The sequence below is a fragment of the Cervus elaphus genome, chromosome 27, assembly GCF_910594005.1.
Source record: "Cervus elaphus chromosome 27, mCerEla1.1, whole genome shotgun sequence".
NCBI lineage: Eukaryota > Metazoa > Chordata > Mammalia > Artiodactyla > Cervidae > Cervus > Cervus elaphus.
Window position 1 is genome coordinate 33,997,957 of NC_057841.1, and position 22,613 is coordinate 34,020,569.

The 22,613-nt window shown below is 39.7% G+C and overlaps 1 protein-coding gene across 1 annotated transcript; it reads right to left on the reverse strand.

Annotated features, from left to right (window-relative positions):
- Positions 1 to 883: 883 nt before the first annotated feature.
- PSMA8 (proteasome 20S subunit alpha 8) lies at positions 884 to 21,654 on the reverse strand. Its single transcript, XM_043889467.1, has 7 exons — positions 21,484 to 21,654; positions 13,538 to 13,664; positions 11,851 to 11,975; positions 8,802 to 8,924; positions 3,622 to 3,741; positions 3,257 to 3,319; positions 884 to 1,296 (listed from the first exon to the last, which is right to left on the reverse strand). The coding sequence occupies exons 1-7, from the start codon at positions 21,583 to 21,585 to the stop codon at positions 1,204 to 1,206; spliced, it is 753 nt and encodes a 250-aa protein (XP_043745402.1). The 5' UTR covers positions 21,586 to 21,654; the 3' UTR covers positions 884 to 1,203.
- Positions 21,655 to 22,613: the final 959 nt, after the last annotated feature.

Consider the following 22,613-nt stretch of genomic DNA (forward strand, 5'->3'; position numbering starts at 1 on the left):
TGGGATTCTCCAGGCAAGAACACTGGAGTGGGTTGCCATTTCCTTCTCTAGGGGATCATCCAGACCCAGAGACTGAACCCGGGTCTCTTCCGTCTCCTGCACTGGCAGGCGGGTTCTTTACCACTAGCACCACCTGGGAATCCCATAATGCATAATCAGAATCTCTGTTTTTACATGAAAGTTGCTCAGTCGTGTCCGACTCTGCGACCCCATGGACTATACAGTCCATGGAATTCTCCAGGCCAAAATACTAGAGTGGATTGCCATTCTCTTCTCCAGGGGATCTTCCCAACCCAAGGATCAAACTCAGGTCTCGCACATTGCAGGTGGATTCTTTGCCAGCAGAGCCACCAGGCCCTTATCAATTGTATCTCAATAAAATTGGAAGAAATAATAAAGTATACAAGAGGATGTGTGTAGGCTCATGCAAATACTCCACCATTTTGTTGTACAAGGGTCTTGAGCATCTGCAGGTTTTGGTGTTCACAGGGGCCGACACCAACAGATGACTGTACTGCAACTTGTAAGATAACTATGACAACACGTGCTAATTTGCTACAGTTCTGTCCAGCCGTGCAACCCCATGGACTGTGGCCCACCAGGCTCCTCAGTCCATGGGGTTCTCCAGGTGAGAATACTGGAGTGGGTTGCCGTGCCGTCCTCCAGGGGATCTTCCCAACCCAGGGACTGAACCCATGTCTCATGTCTCCCGCATTTGCAGGCAGGTTCTTAACCACTAGCACTGCCTGGAAAGCTTGCTTAAAAATAAGGCACTGACAAAATTTTGGCACTTCACCAACACAAGGGTGTTTTTATCTAGAAATGCAACTCAATTATTATATTGTTTATTTTGGAATAGCTATCTCTACCTGACAGTCAATGCTTGAATAGCACCAAATTATTTTTTAATTTAAAATTTTTTAATTGAATTTGCATATATGAAAAAAGTAACATACTGAGAAAGTTATAAAATATAGTCTCAGGTTTATGTAAAGTCATGACTGCTTTCAACAATTACTGAACTCTTAAAAAAAATCTTCATAATCATGTATGTTTGTCATAGATGAATGCCACAAGTATGACATTCTCAACACATGTAACTACTAAATGTAATGTTGCATATTAACTTATTTCCTTTAAAATTTCACTAAGCAATTCTGAGTACAAGGAAATATTAAAAGATCCCAGTGTTTCTCCTAAGAATTAGGTGGTCTTCTTTGATTTTTTCTTCTCTGCTTCTTCTTTTTCCTTTTCTATTTCATTTACTTGTAATTCAATTTCTTTGGCACTAAACATCTGAAAAGAGAAAAAATTTTAAAAAGCAAATTTCATTTATAGCAACAATTTCTAAATATTTATGTCGATGAACCCAATTATATTTTATAATTTTATTTTTTATAACTTTTTATCTTATAACTTCAAGTATATGATGAAATATTTCAGAAGTAGCTTAATTATAACATTTATGGACAAAACCAGAATTCTACTACCATTGTGCTAAAATAAAAAGCCAGGAAATGCAATATTGGATTCCATATACTATATATGGATATAATTCTGAACACATTTGAATTCAAAGCTTATTCTATTCATGAAAAAATAACTGATTACTGAACTCCCACCTCATCCCACTGTGATTCTCATTAGGTTTTGTTTATTTTATCAGCTCCAGAACTAGCCAAAGAGGTAGGAAAATGATGATTTTCATGGTGTTCTGTTTAGAACTGCCAAACTAAGCAGAGAACAGAAGAGTTTTGATTTTACTTAAATCAGTTTTATTTTACTTAAAATCAAAGATGGGAGCAACTTGCTTAAGATCATACTGTTAAACACATGCATCTGCTGGAAATTAAACCCAAATCTACCTAATTCTGAAGCACAGGCTCTACTAACTACCCAGCCTACTGGGAAATGTCATGTGGAGGGACAGTGTAACTCTGTTGCCAGGATGCATACCATCCTACCACTCAAAAATAAAGACACGTGAATCTGTGTGTGTGCGCTTACCCAGCTGTGTACACATGGATGTCTTGGGGCTGGAGAGCTGACTCTGGACTCAGTGGTTCTGTGTCCCTGTGGTATTGGCACAGCTGTCCCTGAGTCCTGGAAGCCAGAGGCGACAACCTGCCCCCCACATCTCCATACTCTGCTCGGCACCCTGGCTGTTTATGTGGAGCCCTACAGAGGCGGCCCAGCCCCTGTGGCCCCACTTCTCTTACTCATTGAAACCTGCTCCTGCCCTGTCCTTGCATCCCTAACCCACTGGTGTCAAAACAACAACAAAACTCCGAAAACCAAACCACTGCTCCACACAGCACTGATTTTAACACTGTTTCCCCTTGAAATGGTTTCCTTAACACAAAAGAACGGGCATACGTAAAATACTGCCTTAGGGCACATTTTTCATATAGTTTCCCAGGCAAGTGCTTTTGTACACTCAGCTAAAGACCCAGCTGGCACAGAGTGTGGAGCTCTACCTAACGAACAGTCTGTCACATTTCAAATACTCTTCACCAATGAATTCTCCATCACAATGTTTGGAACAACTTACTGCAGTGTTCTGCACAATTTACTTTGTGGTCCAGCAATTTTAACACATAATGGCTGACTAAGGTGTACAACTAATAACGCTAGACTTGACATAAAGAAATATGAAAAGATGATCACAATTAGATATTAAAATGTAAGTCTTACAGAAGCTTAACGCACTCATAAGTGAAAAGTAGAGAAATCAGATAAAAACCAGTAGGCAATCGAGAAAGGTTGGTTTTTTAACATAATGAAGGATAACATTATGTTAGAAGCCTAGAGGGCCAACAATTATATAAATGGCAGCTGAATGACACGAAGCTAATCTTGATTTCAGATCTAAAAAGACACCACGAAGGACTGTTCACTATATGGTGCCAGGAATGAATCTCCACAGGGAATACAGTACGCTGCCCTATATGGGACGGACTCAGTAGGGATTCCTACTTATAAGAACATGTACTAAGTGGGGTAGGCCTATACATAGATCTCAGCACCCCTAGGACTTCACAGAGGGCTAGGGAGAGCTAACTGCTTGTGCAGTAAGCATGTGCAGATTAGTGACTGTCAGCCTACAGAAACAAAACAGAAGTCATCACAGTGTCAATGGATGCAAATGGAGGTTTCAGGCTTGTAATAAAGATTCACAGGTGTCAGCAACATACTAAAGTTTTTTGTCAAAATGCCTTATACTACAGGTATTTTTCCTCTTTGGTTAATGACCTACCTTCAAAGGTTGGTTTCTTCTTATTATAGCAAGTTCAATGTTTTTTCCACCAGACTGGACAACCTAATGTAAAACAAGTGCAATTTTAGAATTACTTCAGGAAAGTCTGTTTTGTTTATTTATTTATTTATTTTAGTTCTACCACTTTATTGCTACCAACCCATCTCCCTCCACCCTCGTGCACACATGCTCAGTCATGGAACCCCATGGACTGCAGCCCGCAGGCTTCTGTGTCCATGGACTTTCCCAGGCAAGAATACTGGAGTGGGTTGCCATTTCCTTCTCCAAAGTCTGTGTTTTAATAAGCAACTGAATGAGGGGGAAAAAACCATGATTTTCTGTATATGCTTTATTAGATCACTTACTTCCAACAAAGCTCTTATTGCTAATTTGATAGCTTCATTGTCATGTGCTATGGCATCTTCTGTGTAATTCTTTTCCAGAAATTCTCGGACAGTTTTGGCACTTCGACCTATTGCATTTGCCTTGAAAGATAGAAGATAATTATTAATGCCATTGTAATATGAATGAACTTATGGTTACTAAGTGAAGTTTAGGGGTTTAGAGTTTATTCCACTATTACTTAGCATAATTACTTAATGAAAATTGTAGTTCGAAGGTTTAGTGAACATTTCAACAGCTCATTTGATTTACTATATGAATAATCTGAGATGATGGCATGACTTATTTTCAAATACACCAATGCCTTGTCCTGGCCAGTGCTTCCTATTTCCTTAATGGTTCCCAAGTCCTTAGTAGTCAAAAAAGATTGAAAGAGTTGAAACTCGAAAAGATGGAAAGAGGAAAGGAGATATAACTGCAATATGATGCAAAAAGAAAAATAAAAGGACATCATTGTGAAGAAGAAAGGTGTTTCTTTGAACAGGACTGTGCATCATTTTATCTCCTCTGACTATAAGCAAGAAGGGCTGCTTCTTTCTGTTCCATTCCCCATTTTTCTTCGTTCTTCAGAAATTTTCAGCAGATGAAAGGAAGAGGCAAAAGCATCTCCCTGGCTGCATGGCTACAGGTAATATATAGCCTGTTCTTTCCATTCAGTGTAAATATCCACATGAGTACTAGTGATGATAATGATAACAACAGTAATTTTTATTAACAGAACACTTCATGTGCCAGGCACTATGTTAAGCATTTTAAATGGATTATCTCATCTTAACCATCACAAAAACAATCAAAAAGGTACCATTACTAACTCTAATTCATGGAGGAAGAAATGAAGGGTTGAAAAGCTTAAAAGAGCCGACAATTTGGACCGGATAACTGCTGTGGTGGGGGGCTATTCTGTGCATTGCAGGATGTTTAGCAGCCTCTATCCACTAGTTCAGTTCAGTCGCTCAGTTGTGTCCAACTCTTTGCAACCCCATGGACTTTAGCATGCTGGGCTTCCCTGTCCATCACCAACTCCCAGAGCTTGCTCAAACTCATGTCCGTTGAGTTGGTGATGCCATCCAACCATCTCCTTCTCTGTCATCCTCTTCTCCTCCTTCCTTCAATCTTTCCCAGCATCAGGGTCTTTTCCAGTGTCAGTTCTTCGCATCAGGTGGCAAAAGTATTAGAGCTTCAGCTCTAGCATCAGTCCTTCCAATGAATATTCAGGACTGATTTCCTTGAGGACTGACTGGTTTGATCTCCTTGTAGTCCACAGGACTCTCGAGCGTCTTCTCCAACACCACAGTTCAGAAGAATCAATTCTTCGGCGCTCAGCTTTCTATTCACTAGATGGTAGTTATATCCCCTACCTCAGTGATGACAACCAAATGTGCCTTGAGATATTGCCATATGTCCCTATGCTGGGACAAAATCACCGCTATTTGTGAACCGCTGGCTTAGGTAATCTTGCCCAAGATCATATAGGGGGTAAGCAGAAGATATGAGCTTTGAAACCAAGTAGACCAAATCATCAGTCCGAGCTTTGAGCTCTATACACCATGCTGCCATATTCCCTTTTGCTGTGATGGCTCCAGAGAGTGAAAAGAACCAGCAGAAAGGCCCATCCTTTCACTGAAGGATTCTGGCTGTAAATAGGGAATGTCCCAGTTCTAACTGGTATGTACTATGGTTACTGGAAAGAGACTGCAAAGGAGATTTTTAGGAAGTGAGTATGAAAACATACCTTTTGTACTACATGAACATATAGTTCTGCAGGAAATCAGTCCTGAATATTCATTGGAAGGACTGATCCTGAAGTTAAAACTCCAATACTTTGGCCACCAAATGCGAAGAACTGACTCTGATGCTGGGAAAGATTGAAAGTGGGAGGAGAACGGAACAACAGAGGATGAGATGGTTGGATGGCATCACTGACTCAATGGACATGAGTTTGAGTATATTCCAGGAGTTGGTGGTAGACAGGGAGGCCTGGTGTGCTGCAGTCCATGCGATTGCAAAGAGTCAGACACAACTGAGCATCTGAACTGAACTTCGCAGAACTTTTACCATACCTTTATATTTCAGAAGATTAAAATAAATAGCTATGAAATTTTAAATCAGAGTTTGTGGCCTTGAAATTTCATTAAGATAAAGGTAAACCCTTCAGCCTGGTGTGACTTTGGAGCTTATTAGCTTCAAATTTGTTTTGGTCAACTAACTGGCTGCTGCCTGGACAGGAAGTACATAAAGTAGTGGTTTCTCCAAAAATCTCACTGAGCCTTTAAAAGTCACCTTGTAAATGCCTGGTGACTTTCCTGTCCACTGCTTCCAATTGCTGATGTCAAAATTCTTTAACCCCGAACCTATTTGACTGGTTTCCTAAAGTCCAGCTGCTTCTTACCACACTTTAACCCCACCCTCCCTCCAGCCCCATTACCCACTCAAGCTCATTTCAACAGACTTTTGATGGTTCTGCAATGTTTTTCCTGCCTGCCCGTCCAGATTAATGATTTTCTGTGGCGAAGAATATTAGCTGCCAACCCCAGTATTCATTCTTCCTCTGTGACAGAACTCCAGGCAATGTGCCTGCTGAAAAATGTCATGTCCTACCCTCTGTTACCAAAAGGAATATACAAGTGGAAGTAACTGGATGAACCTTCTAGGAATCTCTGCTGCCTATAATGCAGACATGTTGGCTGGAGGTCTAGTAACTACCTTGGGAGCATGAGAAAAGACTAAGATAATAAAAGAGACAAATACCAGTAACTGCCTACTCCAACCTTCTCATTATGCAGGAAAGATAAATCCTTATGTGTTAAGGATCATCACGTCCCTGTGGTTAGGAGCCGAGAACAGTAATTCACAAATACACCTCTGAGTGGATCCTGGGATGTGCTGCCCCACTCCCCTTCAGAAATGAAAGCCTTATTCCTCCAGCTGCTGGAAGTGCCAAGGGCACATGGCCCCTGCTCTTAACTTTCTTTGAGAGGTGCCTTTGTTAACAAGAGCTATCTTGCCTAAGGTCTTGTACTCTCCAGAGCTGGCCCAAATCCAATGACTGACTGATGAACAGCTATTAATGCCCAGTCCCCCCACCCCAACTTGAAACAACTCCAAAGAGCTACCCCTGACCCAGGGCTTCCCACAGGGCTGAGGAGGCCGTTACTGAAATTGCACTGCAGGCCCACTTTTCCCTCAGCCTCATCTTGTTCCCTTCCCTTCAACAAATGCTGATCCCCAAAGCACTTAGTAAAAATGATGGTTAAATGGCCTTTACTAAAATAAATAAATGGCCTTTACTGATGGTCAAATGGTATCTTCCAAAGAATACCAGTGGAGAGAGGATCTAAGATAAAAGGGTTCCAAATTAAAGTAATCTTGGGGACTATTTAAACTGCTTGTAGAATATTTACAATGTCTTTTAGAACATGCAGAACTTAAGAAAATTTATTAAATTTCTTTGGAAAAACATCTCCCCAAATTAATTAGCCTTAAACAGCTTAACTTAGATATATTAACATCCAAAGAAATACACTTTGAGAAACACTGTTCTGAAGTACACAATATACTAACTTTGTTCCTGTTTAAAGTATTACCAACACAGCAAAAACTTGGCCTTCTAAGCGTATCACCGTCGCTCTATCCAGGCTGTTCTCGCCAAGGTCACCAATGACTTGCATGTTGCCCAATTCAATCATAGCACAGTCCTTTTCTTACTTGATTTATCAGTGGTGCTGACTTGGCTGATCAACTCTTCTTGGAATCCTGTTTTCACTCGGGATCCAGGATATTACTCTCTGGGTTCTCCTCCTTTACAGACTAGGCTGGATCTATCCCCACTTTTCACTGGCCAATGCCCCTGATCTAAATCTGATTTCACTTATTATTGAGTCCCCTAACCTGTGGCTCAGTGGGTAAAGAATCCACCTGCAATGTAAGAGACTCAGACTCGAATTCGATCCCCGGGTTGGAAAGATTCCCCTGGAGGAGGGCATGGCAACAACCCACTCCAGTATTCTTGCCTGGAGAATCCAATAGACAGAGGAGCCTGGTGGTCTACCGTCCATGGGGTCACAAAGAGCTGGACAGGATTTGAAGTGGCTGAGCATGCATGCAACTTGTTTGCCTGCTTCTGCCCTACAATCTATTCTCAATGAGAGATACTTTTAAAATATAAATCAGATCATGTTACTCTAATATGTGAAAATCTCTACTATCTATTTCACATGTCCTCTAACTGCACCTTGTAAGACTACAACCTAGCACTGCAAAGTGTTGTCATCAGGCGGTGATGACACAGCCGTGTTCTCAGGAGTCCACAGCACCATCTTACCAGGCTGCGTGGTATACTAGGTCAGAGTGAAAAACAACAAAACCAACAAAAAAAAAACAAGACAGAGAAACTTGACCTTATGTTTAACAAAGTGCCAGAGGGCACACCCCTAAATAAAAATAAAACCACAAGATTTTACTCCACATTGAAAGGCTGGATATCAGAATTTATATACTATAGAGAGAGGATCATTTGGCTTGAGGGAGTAGCATGAAGTAGAGGACAGAACCCTGCACTAAGAAGCAGGAGACCCTGAGTTCTAATTCCAGTCTTGCTATTAACTAGTGATGAAAACTTTAAAAAAAAAAAAAAAATCACTTAACTCCTGAGTATTACTTCCAACACGTAGAATAAAAAAGTTTCCAAGATTTTTTGTTATAGGTGATTTTTTTAAGTTGCATACTGCGTCCTTCAACCAAAATCTTATAAGAAAGTGCAATACATAAAATCGGTAAAATGATGATGACACGGTGTACATGTGTGCGCCCACATGCTCGTGCTGTTTACACCCTCCCACCTCCACCACCTGGCCTTACAACACCACAGCAAAGCAGTTTCAGACCCAGATGATAAATAAACTTGCCAACAATTAAGCAATCTCCATTATTTTCCTAACTGACTTTGAAATAAAGATGCTTCTCAGCAGTTGTTGTTCAGTCACTAAGTTGTGTCCAACTCTTGCGACCTGGACTGCAGCACGCCAGGCCTCCCTGTCCTTCACTATCTCCCAGTTTGCTCAAACACATGTCCAGTAAGCCAGTGATGCTATCCAACAAGTATAACCCTCAAATTCTAAAAGACACGAACAAATTCCTGACTCACCTTCCAAGCGTGGTAAGTACCAGAGGGATCAGTCTGATATAATCTTGGGACACCATCATCATCAAAACCTACAATCAAGGCAGATATACCAAAAGGCCTTCGTCCATTGCTCTGAGTATATTTCTGAAAAATAAAATATTTTCATGGCTACTCTCTGTATGAGGCCAAAGAAAGGACAACACTATTACTTATCAAATAACAGTCTCTAATAGTAAATAAAGTATTCCTGATAAAATGATCTTTATTAATTTGTTTTGTATAACTTCAAGATCCTCTTGCTGAATTTCTTCTGTAGTAACCTCAACCCATGATGAAAATTTTAAAAAGTAAATATTGACAGTCTTGTAAAATGAAATCATTAAGTTTCTCATGTATGGTCTCAAATTTGTTTTCCTGTTGCCTTATGTAAGTTTGGTAGCATAAATAAACTGTAACCATTTTCCTATTGCAGAGAACTGTGCATGTCATATCATTCTGGTTCTCAACAAAGTTGATTTCAGGAGCTGTGCGAAGCACGGCCTTGGTTTCGCTGTGAGGGACACTGTTGTTATTATCAAGTATTCTTACTTGATACTATTATTATCAAGTATATTCTGTTCACTACGCTCTTATCTCTCCATAAAAATCCAACTAGGACATTTCTTTCAGTCTCAAAACAAGAAACTTTCGTTTCTCTTGAAGAAAAAGCATGTTTTCCTCCTCACTGACAATGGGGCACTGGAAACCAGTTTTATCTTTTAACTTAGTGCAAGGAACTTTCTGAATTTATGTCCTAGGGAGTGGAATTCACGCAAATTCTGAGACTGGCATCCAGAGAAGTTGTGCAGAGCAGCAGCTATGGTAGAAAACTCAGGACCACATTTGTAGGCAACTGTATGAATTCTGGCCTGAGATGCTTTAGACTAGCTTTCTTCTTGGACTTGTCTAATTTTTTTTTATTTTAATGTTGTTATATATATATTTACAAGCCACTTTAAATTTGGGTTTTTTTTGTTTGATTTTTCTTCAGCCATGCCACAAAACTTGTGGGATCTTAGTTCAAAATGCCCCGACCCCCAGCAGTGGAAGCCGGAGTCCTAACTGGATTGCCAGGGAATTTCCAAAGCCACTTTAAATTTTGAATGCAAATAGTGAGTTACAACAGAAACTCTTGAAAGAATAGGGTTTGTCTTTTTTTCTCTGTATTCCCTAATGTTCCTAGTTCACACGTAGGTATGAAGTAGATGTTTTGTAAATGTAGATGTTTTGTAAATACACCTTAAAGGAAAGAAACTTTTACTTTGCTTGCTTAAGCAACCACTTTTTTGTTTTGTTTTGGCCATGCCAAACATGTGAGATCTTAGTTCCTCCACCAGGGATGGAAGCAGCATGAAGAAGAAATACATGCACAAGGTTAAATCATTAAAAAAAAAAAAAAAATCATTTAAAAGAACAAAAGGTGTACATGAGGATAACTTTTGTTCCAGAGCCTCAGGCTTCTCCTCGGTAGCAACGCCACTGTTACAGATTCACAATGCATGTTTCTAAAAATGTTCCATGCATAATAGTTTTTATATTTCCAAAATAAAACCTAAAAACCTTAACTGGGAACCTTGTGTACACAATCTTCTGTACCTTCTGTACACAATCTTCTTGGCTTTTGGTGAGTACCTTTTAACTTGGGAAAATCAAAGCAATGAAGAAAGAAAAATATAAATAAATAAATAAAATATAAAAATGCTGAACTTTGCTGAAATGAATTAAATTCTAAAAAACAAAATAGGGCCATTTCTTATAAGTATGAAATTTAAAAATTTAATATCTAGAATATATAGAACCTATAAAAAATCTCTATGTAAAAACAAATACTAAATTCATCCCAGGAAGTATTCTAAATTCTTTAAGTGTACTATATATTGCAACTCAACAAACATTATTGTAATGTTAATTTTATAAATAAGGAAATTGAGGCAAAACAGGCTAAATGGTTTGCCCAAGGCATTAACTAGAAGTAGCAAAGCCAGGACTTAAACCCCAAATTTCTGGCTCCTGGGAGCAAATTCTTAACTGCTAGAGTGCCTGTCAAAAGAAAAGATAGTTTACACTAGGAGAAATGAAAATAGCAAACAAACATGTGGGGGAAAAATTGACCTCACTACTAATTATAAAATACAAATTAAAACAACTATTACAATACTATGCTATACTTATTTGCAAAATAAAAGAAAAATGAAAAACCCAATGCTGATGATTCTTTAGGGATATATTTATGTACTGCTAGTTGTACGATAAAAATTTGTTCAATCTTTTTAGAAAGCAATTTAGCTACATATAACAAGAGTCTTAAAACTAATTACAACCTTTAATCTAGGAATCCCAGACTGAAAGTTAATTTAACAATATAATTCAAAAAAGAAAAAACTGTGACCAAGATAGAATAATGTTATTAAAGTAGCAGATTGAAAGGGAGAGGCAGCAAGAGAGGCAGAAAGAGGGGGTGGGGGAGGGAAGGAGAAAAGGAAAAAACCTGGAGCGACCTAAATCATTAGGAGACAGCAATTAGAAACAGTACTACATAGTTAGGGTGGCGAGTGTTAAGAACTATGTTGCTGTGGATAAATAACAAAGAAAATGATAATAAATGAAGCAAAATTTGTATGCATCATGATTATACTAAAAGTCAAATCATGTATCTACATATGGATTCAGAAGACATAATATCTAAACTTGATCAGTTGTGTTTAGCTTTGTAGATGAAAGAATCAGGTATTTCTATGGAAAACTTTAAAAGTGGTGTCTTACTGCTACATCTCTGAACTACAGAAATCTCCTTAAAAGGTCACACTTTTTTTTTTAATATTTAATTCTCAGAATTGATACTGATTGAGATTTCTAGTGATCAAATCAATCTACTCCACTGGTATAAGAATCTGAGTGTGAAGTGAGAAATAATAAGGAATTCAGTACATTTTAACAGGCTGAATGGTTGGAGTGACTAGTGTTCCCATGCTAGGACCCATCACGGTGGAAAAAAGAACACGTGGGGGAATCTGTTGGCATGCTGGCTTACCTGCTTTAAGGTCGCTATGAAGCGAGTTATATATTCGACAGTGACCGGGTCCTCAACTGTGAGCTTATGACTCTGGCACTCCACACGCGCTCTGTTTATGACGACTCTCGCATCAGCAGTCAGCCCTATAAAAACAGTCAAAGAAGAAAAGTGCTTTGGCCACCATTATATTTTTCCTGTAACATTCTTTGTTTTTTCCAATATATGTCCATAATAAAGAATTTATGAAATAGAGTATCACTCATCCTAAGTTGCTTTGTTTCCTTCATTTGATCCATTCTTATTTACTTTTTAAAGAAGATTGTTTTAATTAATATTTAAACATGAATGTTAAGTAACCTATTTCCCAAAGATCAAGATGGTTTAATTTACAGTAGCTGGTTTGATTATTAGGTTTTATTAAATTAAAAAAAAAACAACAATTCTGTAGTCAAATTTTAAAAGCTTTTTTGAGACAGTATCAGTGGCAGATTTGTTCAAAAGCTGACCGTCTATCCTGATTCCAGAATCAAGCTACTTATTACCTAAACCATAAAGTAAGCTGGATTTCTTCTTATGAAGATGACGAAACTTCATTATCAAACACGAATTCAATCTGCATTCAACATAACCATGACATGCCACTTGTCAGCTTTTTGTCTAAGATTAGGGGTTTGAAAATCAAGAACATTAAAACAGAAAAAGAAGGGCATTTGCTGGCAGTCGAATGGTGAGGACTCTGGCATGTCCATTGCTGAGGGCCTGGATTCAATTCCTTTCAGGGAACTAGGATGCCAAAAGGTATACAGCCAAAAAACAAGAAAGAAGGAAAGAAAAATTCATCTTACTTTTATCATACCAAAACATCATGTGATGAATTCCTAACACTTCTAAGAGGAGACAGAAGATGTTTCTATCAAAATGACCAAAAACTTAAATGGATTACAAATGATTACAAACATTTCTATTGAAGACTTTGGCATTTGACCTTTTCATCACCATTTACTTTCTTTCTCCACTCTCTTTTTTTTTTTTTTCTCTCCACTCTCTTAATATCATATTGCTCAAAAAACTCATTCACAAAATCTCTGAAACAGCCGTTTCTCACATAACCAATCAGTCTTCTGCAGTCACAAGCTCTTGTTTCTTTCCATGCCATTTCAAAATGTGTTTCTACAAACCTGAAAGAATGGTTAGTTCCTGAAGATAGTTAACAGTAACCAACAAAGAAGCAGCTGTCAGAACATGCCACTGTTGAGAACCACTCTAACACTCAGGAGTAGGGTATGAATTACAATCAGACACTCAATTAAAGAGAAGAAATGGATTCTTTTCTTTTCGCAAAGGTTATCTGAGAGAAAGAAGTGGTGATAGATTGACTTAGCCTACCCTATAGGCTAAAAGCTTCACTCCATTTAAAAATATGATAAGAAAGGAGATATTGAAGTACAGTATTTCTTTACATTGTAAATAATGATATAATCCAAAACTATAGAAAAATAAAAGTATATGTAGAAAACTCATTATCAGAAATCTTGGTTTATAGAGTTGTGATTTCCCCCCAAAATATAAGACATACTATTTATGTTTAATGAGAAATGGCGTATAGTATATTTATGATGAATATTATGTAACAGCTACAGTCGGGCCCGCTGTGTTACCTAAAATACCAACACACTCTGCATCATTACTGTAGGCCCACAAGTACCTGCAAAAGCCATGCAGACGTGGTCATCAAGGGCACAAATCTTCCTCACAGTTCTTTCATCTTGAAGCTTGGCAACGGATTTTTTTTCGACCCCAAGCACAACTATATTAGTACCTCGAATTCCAACCTGTTGAGTCATTATAAGAAAAAATGAGCTGGCCATTTTTACACCTAAAAGCAAATTATTCTAACAAATGACTTACAGGAAAAGGGTTTTCCTTAAACTTTCAATATAAAAGAGAAAAACAGACTTCCAAGAAAACTAAAGACACACAAGTATAGGCTTACAGGAAGTCCATTTCCCAAACTCAAAGCAAAGACAAATAGGTATAAACTAGAATACACCACCAGTGCTGAAACTACACGACTGTCCTAATCTCATACGCCTAAGGGTGAGTGAAAGTGAAAACTCGCTCAGTCGTGTCCGACTCTTTGAGACCCCAGGGACTGTAGCCCACCAGGCTCCTTACAGAACAACATTTACCCAAATGAAACAAGATGCTGGGAATACGTATGCATTTCTTGTAGAATGGGCAGTACCAGTACCGGTGGTAGTAGAAGCAGTATAGAATGTCAAGTAGATAAAATCCTGAAAGCTCTTCCATATATCTCAGTTAGGAGGGATAAGGATTAGGGACCATATGCAGACAATTTGGCAGCTTTTTATAAAACAGGCAATTAACATACAATCTAGTAATTGTGCACTTGGGAGATTTTATCAGAGAAATAAAAGCATGTTCACACAAAAGTGTGCTATGAATGTACCTTTATTCATAAAAACTCCAAACTGGAAACAACTCAAATGTTCTCCAATACATGAATAGTTAATTAAACACTATGGTACATCCATATCATGGAACACTACTTGCACTAAAACACATACATGAAACAACTTGGATGAAACTCAAGGGAAAAAAGCAAATCCCAGAAAGTTTCATACTGTATGATGTCATTTAAATAACAATTTGAAGTTACAAAATTTTACACATGGAGGATAGATGAATGCTGCCAGGGATTAGAGCTATGGATGGGTCAGTTTGGTAGGGAAGGTAAATAAAGAGTTGGGGGTGGTTAAATAAGAGCAACATATGGAACTGTGGAGCTGGAACTGCTTAGTATCCTGACTGTGGATGCAGGAAGTATGCAGGCAAATGAGTCCAAGTCAAACTGGAGAATTCTGAATAAAATATCAACATCGATATCCTGGTTGTGACACTGTACCATTTTACAAAATGTTATTATTGGCAGAAAATGCAGAAAGTATACTAGGGACCCCTATGTTTTATTTATTCCAACTGCATGTAAATCTACAATGATCTCAATAGAAATTTCATTTAAAATTACTCCACTGGAGACAGGAAAAAGTCAGAAAGATTAAACAGACTGGTAAAATGTTGATAATTACTGGTGCTGCGTAATGGGTATACAAGAAGTTCATTATACTATTCCCTCTATATCTTTGTAAATGTAAAAGTTTAAAATAAATCAAACAAACCTAAAAACAAATAAACCTCAGCTTTTTCTCCAGAGGTTTTCTCACCAACATTTGAAGTGAGTGAAGTCACTCAGTCGTGTCTGACTCTTTGCAATCCCATGGACTGTAGCCTACCAGGCTCCTCTATCCATGGGATTTTCCAGGCAAGAGTACTGGAGTGGGTTGCCATTTCCTTCTCCAGAAGCTATTCCCAACCCAGGGACTGAACCCAGGTCTCCCGCATTGTAGGCAGACACTTTACAGGCTCAATCACCAGGGAAGTCCCTTGTGGCTTCCCTTGTGGCTCAGCTGGTAAATAATCCGCCTGCAATGCGGGAGACCTGGGTTCCACCCCTGGGTTGGGAAGATCCCCTGCAGAAGGGAAAGGCTACCCACTCCGGTATCCTGGCCTGGAGAATTCCATGGACTGTATAGTCCATGGGGTTGCAAAGAGTCGGACATGACTGAGCAACTTTCACCAACATTTGAACACATGGCTAGCCCTCTCTTAGTTTAAACAGAATATTAGAGACCACTTTGTTTCAATTCTGCCTCTCTCTCTTAACCCTTTCAAGGCCAAATTCGGTCATCAACTCAGTTTACAGCAACCCGCTTTCCACCCCACTCCTCCCAAAGTTTCGCCAAGGTGCACTACACATAGGTCATTAAGGTCCCTTATGGCTTTTGTCTACCCTCTACATGGTCTGTAGTCTATATCTTATTTTCTTGAGTGAAGAAGGATGCTCAAGAATACTCATTTACTTGACCTTTAACATAGGTTTTAATCTGGGGAGAGAAAGGATACACTTTAAAATTACTATCTCCAGCCTAGATCAGTCTCTTGATTTCCAAACATGTATATTCAGCTCTAGGTAAGAAATCTGGACAGTTTAGCTAAGTTCACCTTTAGCTAAGTTCTCTCACCAGGGTGCAACCAAGCTGTCACCCAGGGCTGCACTCATCTCCTGGCTCCTGGGGGAGAACCTTTACAAGCTCACTCACAAGGCTGTTAACAAGATTCAGTTCCTTGTGGACTGCTGGACTAAGGACCTCAGTTCCACACTGGGCTTTGTTCATACCAGGTTTTTAACAGAAACGCTTCCCTCAGTTCCTTCTATACAGAACCTTCCATATGACAAATCACAACATGCCAACTGGGCTCCACCAGGGTGAGCAAGCAGGAGGATGAAGTAAGTCACCATCTGAAACCCAACATGAAAAGTGACGTTCCATCACTTTCCCATTCCATTCCTCAGAAGCCACTCACTAGGTTCAGCTCACATACAGGGAGAGGGTTACTTGAGGCAATGAACACCAGAAGATGCGGATCATTAAAGGCCATTTTGGAGGCCGCTAACTACAGATCCTATAAGCATGTCAATTAGTGCTTCAGATTACCTTAAAAAAAACACAACGGCAGTGCCATATATCAAGATATTAAATCCAGAAACAGAGGCACCTTCTCTGACTCCTCCCTCTTCAATACCTTTTCTCTTTCCCCAACCCCCAAACCCATCCAAATAATCATCCAACGTATCAACAATACCATGGAATTTTCTCCAGAATCTGCCATATGTCCATTTTGGCCCCAACCCTATTAACAACTCCTATCATCTTTCATCTGGGTTACTTCCAGAGACTCCTATGTGGTTTCCCTGCTTCCTTGATTTCATCTAATCCACTGACCACGATGCAGTCTGAGAAATCTTTGAAAAATAAAAATATGAAGAAAAAAAGAAAAGAAAATTGGAATGCTGCACTCCCCCACTTAAAATCTGTATTAGTGGGGAACATTTCTCACTAGGCAAACCAAGATAACACAGAAGTAGACTTGGGACAAAAGGATCTAGGGACTGTAATATTTATTTCTGTATTATCAGCTTTCTGTGCTCTTAATGCAGATACGCTTTATCTGTACAGGAAAAAAAATGGGAACCCTGGACTCATATCCCAGTAGTTCTCCCAGAGGAAAAAAGCCACCAGTATCTCTAGCTAGAAAAGTCCTGCTCTATGGACTTATACTGGCTAGATTTCTGTCCCTTGCTTGTTGCAGGAGGACAGAAACTATGAATGACATTTCTTGGGTCATGTGAGTACCTCTTTGGTGGGACAAATGGAGCCTGTTATTAGAAAGGCAGAACAATAATAACCACATCAAAACCCTTCAAGTCTTCTTATTCCCTTAAAAGCATTCAACAGTCTGGCTCCTGTTTCTGGCTTCACCTCTTCCCATTTTTCCATTGCTTCAGCAATCCTGAATGCCTTTCAGTTGGTGAACCATAGTTGTATTTTCCTACATGGTCTTCTCACATGTTAGTTCTTTTTGTCTATTATACTCCTCTCTTTCCCCTTCCACTTTTTCATCTGGCTAACTTCATCTTTCAGGTGTCTACATAAATATCACATACTTCCTCATGGGGACCATGGACCTAGGACCTTAGAGTTCCCACAAAGCCTCATAATCTCCCACTATAATACTTAGACAGGCCTTGTTAGGACTACATACTCACAGTCATCCAACATCCCTGCTAGCAAGCTCTCTGAGGCCAAAGACTGAGACTCTTTTGTCCACTGTGAAACTAGAGGACCTTGCACCACATTTGGCAGGTGTAAGTGTCAGACAAAAATGTCTTTAAATAGTAAATGGAAGTGCTGGAAGAACTACAGACAAAATTGAAGGAAAAAGGGAAAACAAAGGGATGGTAAAGAATAATAGCTACCATTTACTAAGCACTTGCTGTGAACCAGACACTGCAAAATGGTGAACACATATGACTGCCTCAAATTCAATTCTCGCATCAGCTCTATGAAGCAGGCACTATTTTGATGCCCATCTATTTAAAAAACTGAAGCTTAGAGAAGTTAATTGCTTTACATGATACATATCTAGCTTCCACATTTGAGATGTTCACAGATAATTAATATACAAACATTTACCGAATAAATCACATGGTGCAACACAAAGTGCAAAGGCTTTGGAACCAGGAAAACTGAAGTGAGAACACGGACTCTATGACTTTCTGGCTGGGTACCCTTACCAAGTTATGAAAGCTTCTGAATCATAGCTTCCACATACATTAAAAAGGGGATTAAACACTGTTCTTAATGGTGGCTCAGTGGTAAAGAATCCACCTGTCAACACAGAAGATGTGGGAGACATAGGTTCCATCCTTGGGTTAAGAAAAAGACCCCCTAGAGTAGGAACTGGCAACCCATTCCAGTATTCTTGCTTGAAAAATTCCATGGACAGAGGAGCCTGGAGGGCTACAGTCCATGGGGTAGCAAAGAGCTGGACATGACTGAGTAACTGAGCATGCAATGTAAGACAATGTACATGAAACATGTGGCGGAAATGAGCATTACTTAAAATGGTCGTTTCCTTCTTTCTCAGCTCCTCCACTGTATATCCTGCAGTAAAAGTACAAAAGGCATTACACCATTTAGATTCTCGAAAGTGAAAGTTGCTCAGTTGTGTTCGACTCTTTGCGACCCCATGGACTATACAATCCATGGAATTCTCCAGGCCAGAATACTGTAGTGGGTAGCCTTTCTTTTCTCCAGGGTGTCTTCCCAACCCAGGGATCGAATCCAGGTCTCCCTCATTGCATTCTTTACCAGCTGAGCCACAAGGGAAGCCCAAGCATACTGGAGTGGGTAGCCTATCCCTTCTCCAGCAGATCTTCCCGACCCAGGAATCAAACTGGGGTCTCCTGCATTACAGGTGGATTTTTTACCAAGGTCTTACTATCCAGTTAAAGTGAGAAGACTATTAGAATGTCTGACATTAAAGAGAATATGAGGCCAAATGTACTCTTTACGACCCCATGGACTGTAGCCCACTAGGCTCATCTGTTCATGGGGATTCTCCAGGCAAGAAAACTGGAGTGGGTTGCCATGCCGTCCTCCAGGGAATCTTCCCATCTCAGGGATTGAAACCAGGTCTCCCGCACTGCAGGAAAATTCTTCACCAATTGAGCCACCAGGGAAGCACATGAGGCCAAACAGTAAATACTATACACAGATGATACAATGGTACAGATGATAATTTCAGAGAACCAAGAGATCCATGACTGGAGCGGATCAGAGATGGCTCCACAAAGGAGAGAAATGTGCAGAGATTCTTAAGACAGAGAGTGACAGAGGTGTTTTCTGCTCTCCCTACCTACAAGGGCAGAAACATATATTGGTAAAACCACAAAGCTCTACCCTTAATTAAAGTGGATCATGGAAGACTTTGATGGCCAGACTGTGGATCTGGGGTTTGATAAAGTAGGAAATATGGAGCTAATAACAGTTTGGGGTCAGGGAAAGGACAGAATGAAGAACGATAATAAATCTTATCATTTCCATGGGAATACTCTAGAGGGGTTCATTTTTTTTTCTTTCCTAAAAAGAAAGGTATTACCTCTCTAAAATGTTATTCAAACATATTTTTCATTTATATAAAAAGGGAACTAAGGAAAAAGAAAACAGGCCTCTTGCCTCACTTAATTCTGTAAGATGATCATCAAGAAGAAAGCAGAACCCAGGGTCTCTAGTTGCAGCCCATATAACTTTTTTTTTTATTACTAAATAATATCACATCTTCATATTGGTCAAAACTGGCCAACCTTGGCTTATTTAAAACTCATCATATCAACTGTCATTTACAGACAGAATCTTCTGTGACATATCTTAATAAACAAGTGCCATTATAAACTTTACCCCACGTGACAGGTCATAGCACCCTAAAGGAAACACAATGAATAACTCCATACAAAGATGCAAATTATAATTCAGAATCCTGAGACAAACCTGTCTCCTCCTTGCAATGTATCTTTAAAAATGCCCACTATAGGTATTTTTATATCCTTACCCTTTTACAACTCATTACAAAGGAACTATCAATCAGTTCTATAGCATTCTTAAAACATTTTAAATAGCCAGTGCGGCTTCTTATTACACCTCAGTCTTCTCCCATTACTCTCTTTATTTTAGGCTCTAAAACTGGGGCATTATTTTCTAACCATATGCTTCACGCCATGCTGGGGATTATATAACTTCTTGTTTTTATCAAAATGGTACCCCTCTGGTTTAAGCTACATCAGGCTTTTCTTAAATTTACAATTCTAAAAGAGTTACTTACAAAACAGAAGTAAAACTAGAGGGCCCAATTAAATAGAAAAATACTTTAAAAATGATGATAAGATTCCTTCTAGTGTTATTTTTTTTTACCACTTCACATTTGATAGATTTATAATAAAAGTGAATTATTTCCTTCCATAAGTAAGTTGGTATGAAAAGCGAGAGAAAATATAGACATTGCTAGACTTAGAAATGCACTGTGTATTCTCATAGCTGGTGTCTCCTTTTCCAAGATACACAACAAACATGCTCATGAAATTTGAAAGATTTAAAAACATCAGATCCTCCTAAGCCCCATGGCTAGGATTTGGAAGATTTGGGGTAACAGATTTTTGGGTCACCAGGCCATTTTTGTCCTTATAAATTTTTATAAATCACTAAGATTATTAAATGTAATTAAACAGTTGGTAGGAGTACAACTGCTACCCTCAGTATTTGAAAGTTTTTCAGAACCATGGATGTATCCATTTAAAGGAGGGTATACTCTCCTTTATAACAATCAAACCAAAAGTGGGAAATGGCAAAAGAGTGGAGATTCTTGGGGGCTTAAAAATCTCTAGAAGGCCGCTAAATAATCAGGAGTAAATTTTTGGGCAAACATTTTTAACAGGTCTCTCTTCCACAAGACAGACAGGCAGAGGAGAAATATGATATGACATCCCTTATATGTGGAATCTAAAAAGAAATGATACAAATGAACTTACAGAACAGAAAGATACAGACTTAGAGAACGAATTTATGTTCGGTGGGGGAGGGAAGGGATAGTTAGGGAGTTTGGGAAGGTCACTGTACACATTGCTATTTGCAAAATGGATAACCAACAAGGACCTATTATACAACACATGGAACTCTACTCAATGGTATGTGCCAGCCTCCATGGTGGGGGCGGGGGGAGGTTTAGGCGAGAACCGATACATGTACATGCATGGCTGAGTCCCTTTGCTGTCCACCTGAAAATACCACAACACTGTTAATCCGCTATACCTCAATACAAAATAAAAAGTTTGAAGTTTGAAAAAAAAAAAAAAAGTCTCTCTACAGTCAAGGCTACAAAACACACACCTCCACGCCGCCCCCGCCCCCTTGCCCCAGGTACGTATCTACGCATCTACGGCGACTGTTAATGGCAGCTGCAACAACGGAAACCTAAGAAGTCTACCACCTTTTAACTCCGCTGTTTCCAACCCGAATTTCAGAAACAACACCTCCCTTGATAGAAAAAGGAGGCAATTTTCACACGTAGGGGACACTTCCGGTCCCTCCACATCCAGCGATGGGCTGGGACGGTGGAGTAATAAAGGCCTGACACTAGGCAGGGGTCGATGGCCAAGAAAAGTTGCTCGCTCACCGCGGTGGAGCCTTTCTTTACCGCTTCCTGGGCATATTCCACTTGAAACAGGTGTCCGTCTGGAGAGAAGACAGTGATCGCCCGGTCATACCGAGACGCCATCGCGCACCACTACCCCTGGCCCAGCTGAGCGTCCCACGCTATGGCAGCCGAGGAGCGAGGAGAGGCGGGGCCGGCGGCCACGTGCTATCCGGAAGTGCTTGCGCGTGCTCCCCAAGTCACCGCCGGAAGTGTTGACGTAACGCCCAGGCGTCCTCGAGTCCTTCCGCGGGTGAGAGGTGGTATGTGCGAGTCCACTGTGATCCTGTTCTAGGGCTCACCTTAGTTCCTGTGTCCTGGTTTTCCCACCCTGGTATTGCTGCAGGATGGGGTTGTGAAAACGATCTCAAAGATTAGGGCTTAATAGTGAGAATAGGGCTTTCTCAAGTGGTGCGTTGGTAAAGAATCCTCCTGCCAATGCAGAAGACGCAGGTTCGATTCCGGGTCGGGAAGATTTCCCTGGAGAAGGAAATGACAACCCACTCCAGTGTTCTTGCCTGGGGGATCCCATGGACAGAGGGGCATGGTGGACTACAGCCCATGGGGTTGCAAAGAGTCAGCCATGACTGAGCACGCTAAGGCGTGTGCACACATGTACACACACACACACACACACACACACAGAATTTAGAAGATTGAGTATTTTTGTTTTTCACAAACCTGTTAGAGAACCAGTGGTAAGTTAGTTTTCAATCTCTTATGTTTGGTTTCATATTCTAAAATTTCCTTCTCTCGCTTCCCCTTCCTCCCTCCTTATATTTTACAGATGTAACTTTTAAAAAAGATAATTATAGATTCACAGGAAGTTTCAATGATAAAAGAGTGGGCTCTTGTACCCTTCATCTACTTTACCCAATATGTTACATCATATTAATGATAGTACAATATCAGAACCAGGAAACTGACACTGGTATAAAATAGTTACATAGCTCTGACTGAGAGACATTCTGAAAGTGTTGCAGTGTGTTATAGCACATATTTCATAAATATAGCATTAAAATGTTGACAAGGATTAATTGACACATTCACGGATTCACACTGACACTGAAACTAACAGGGTGGCTTTGGGCAAGTATATTTCAGGTCATTAA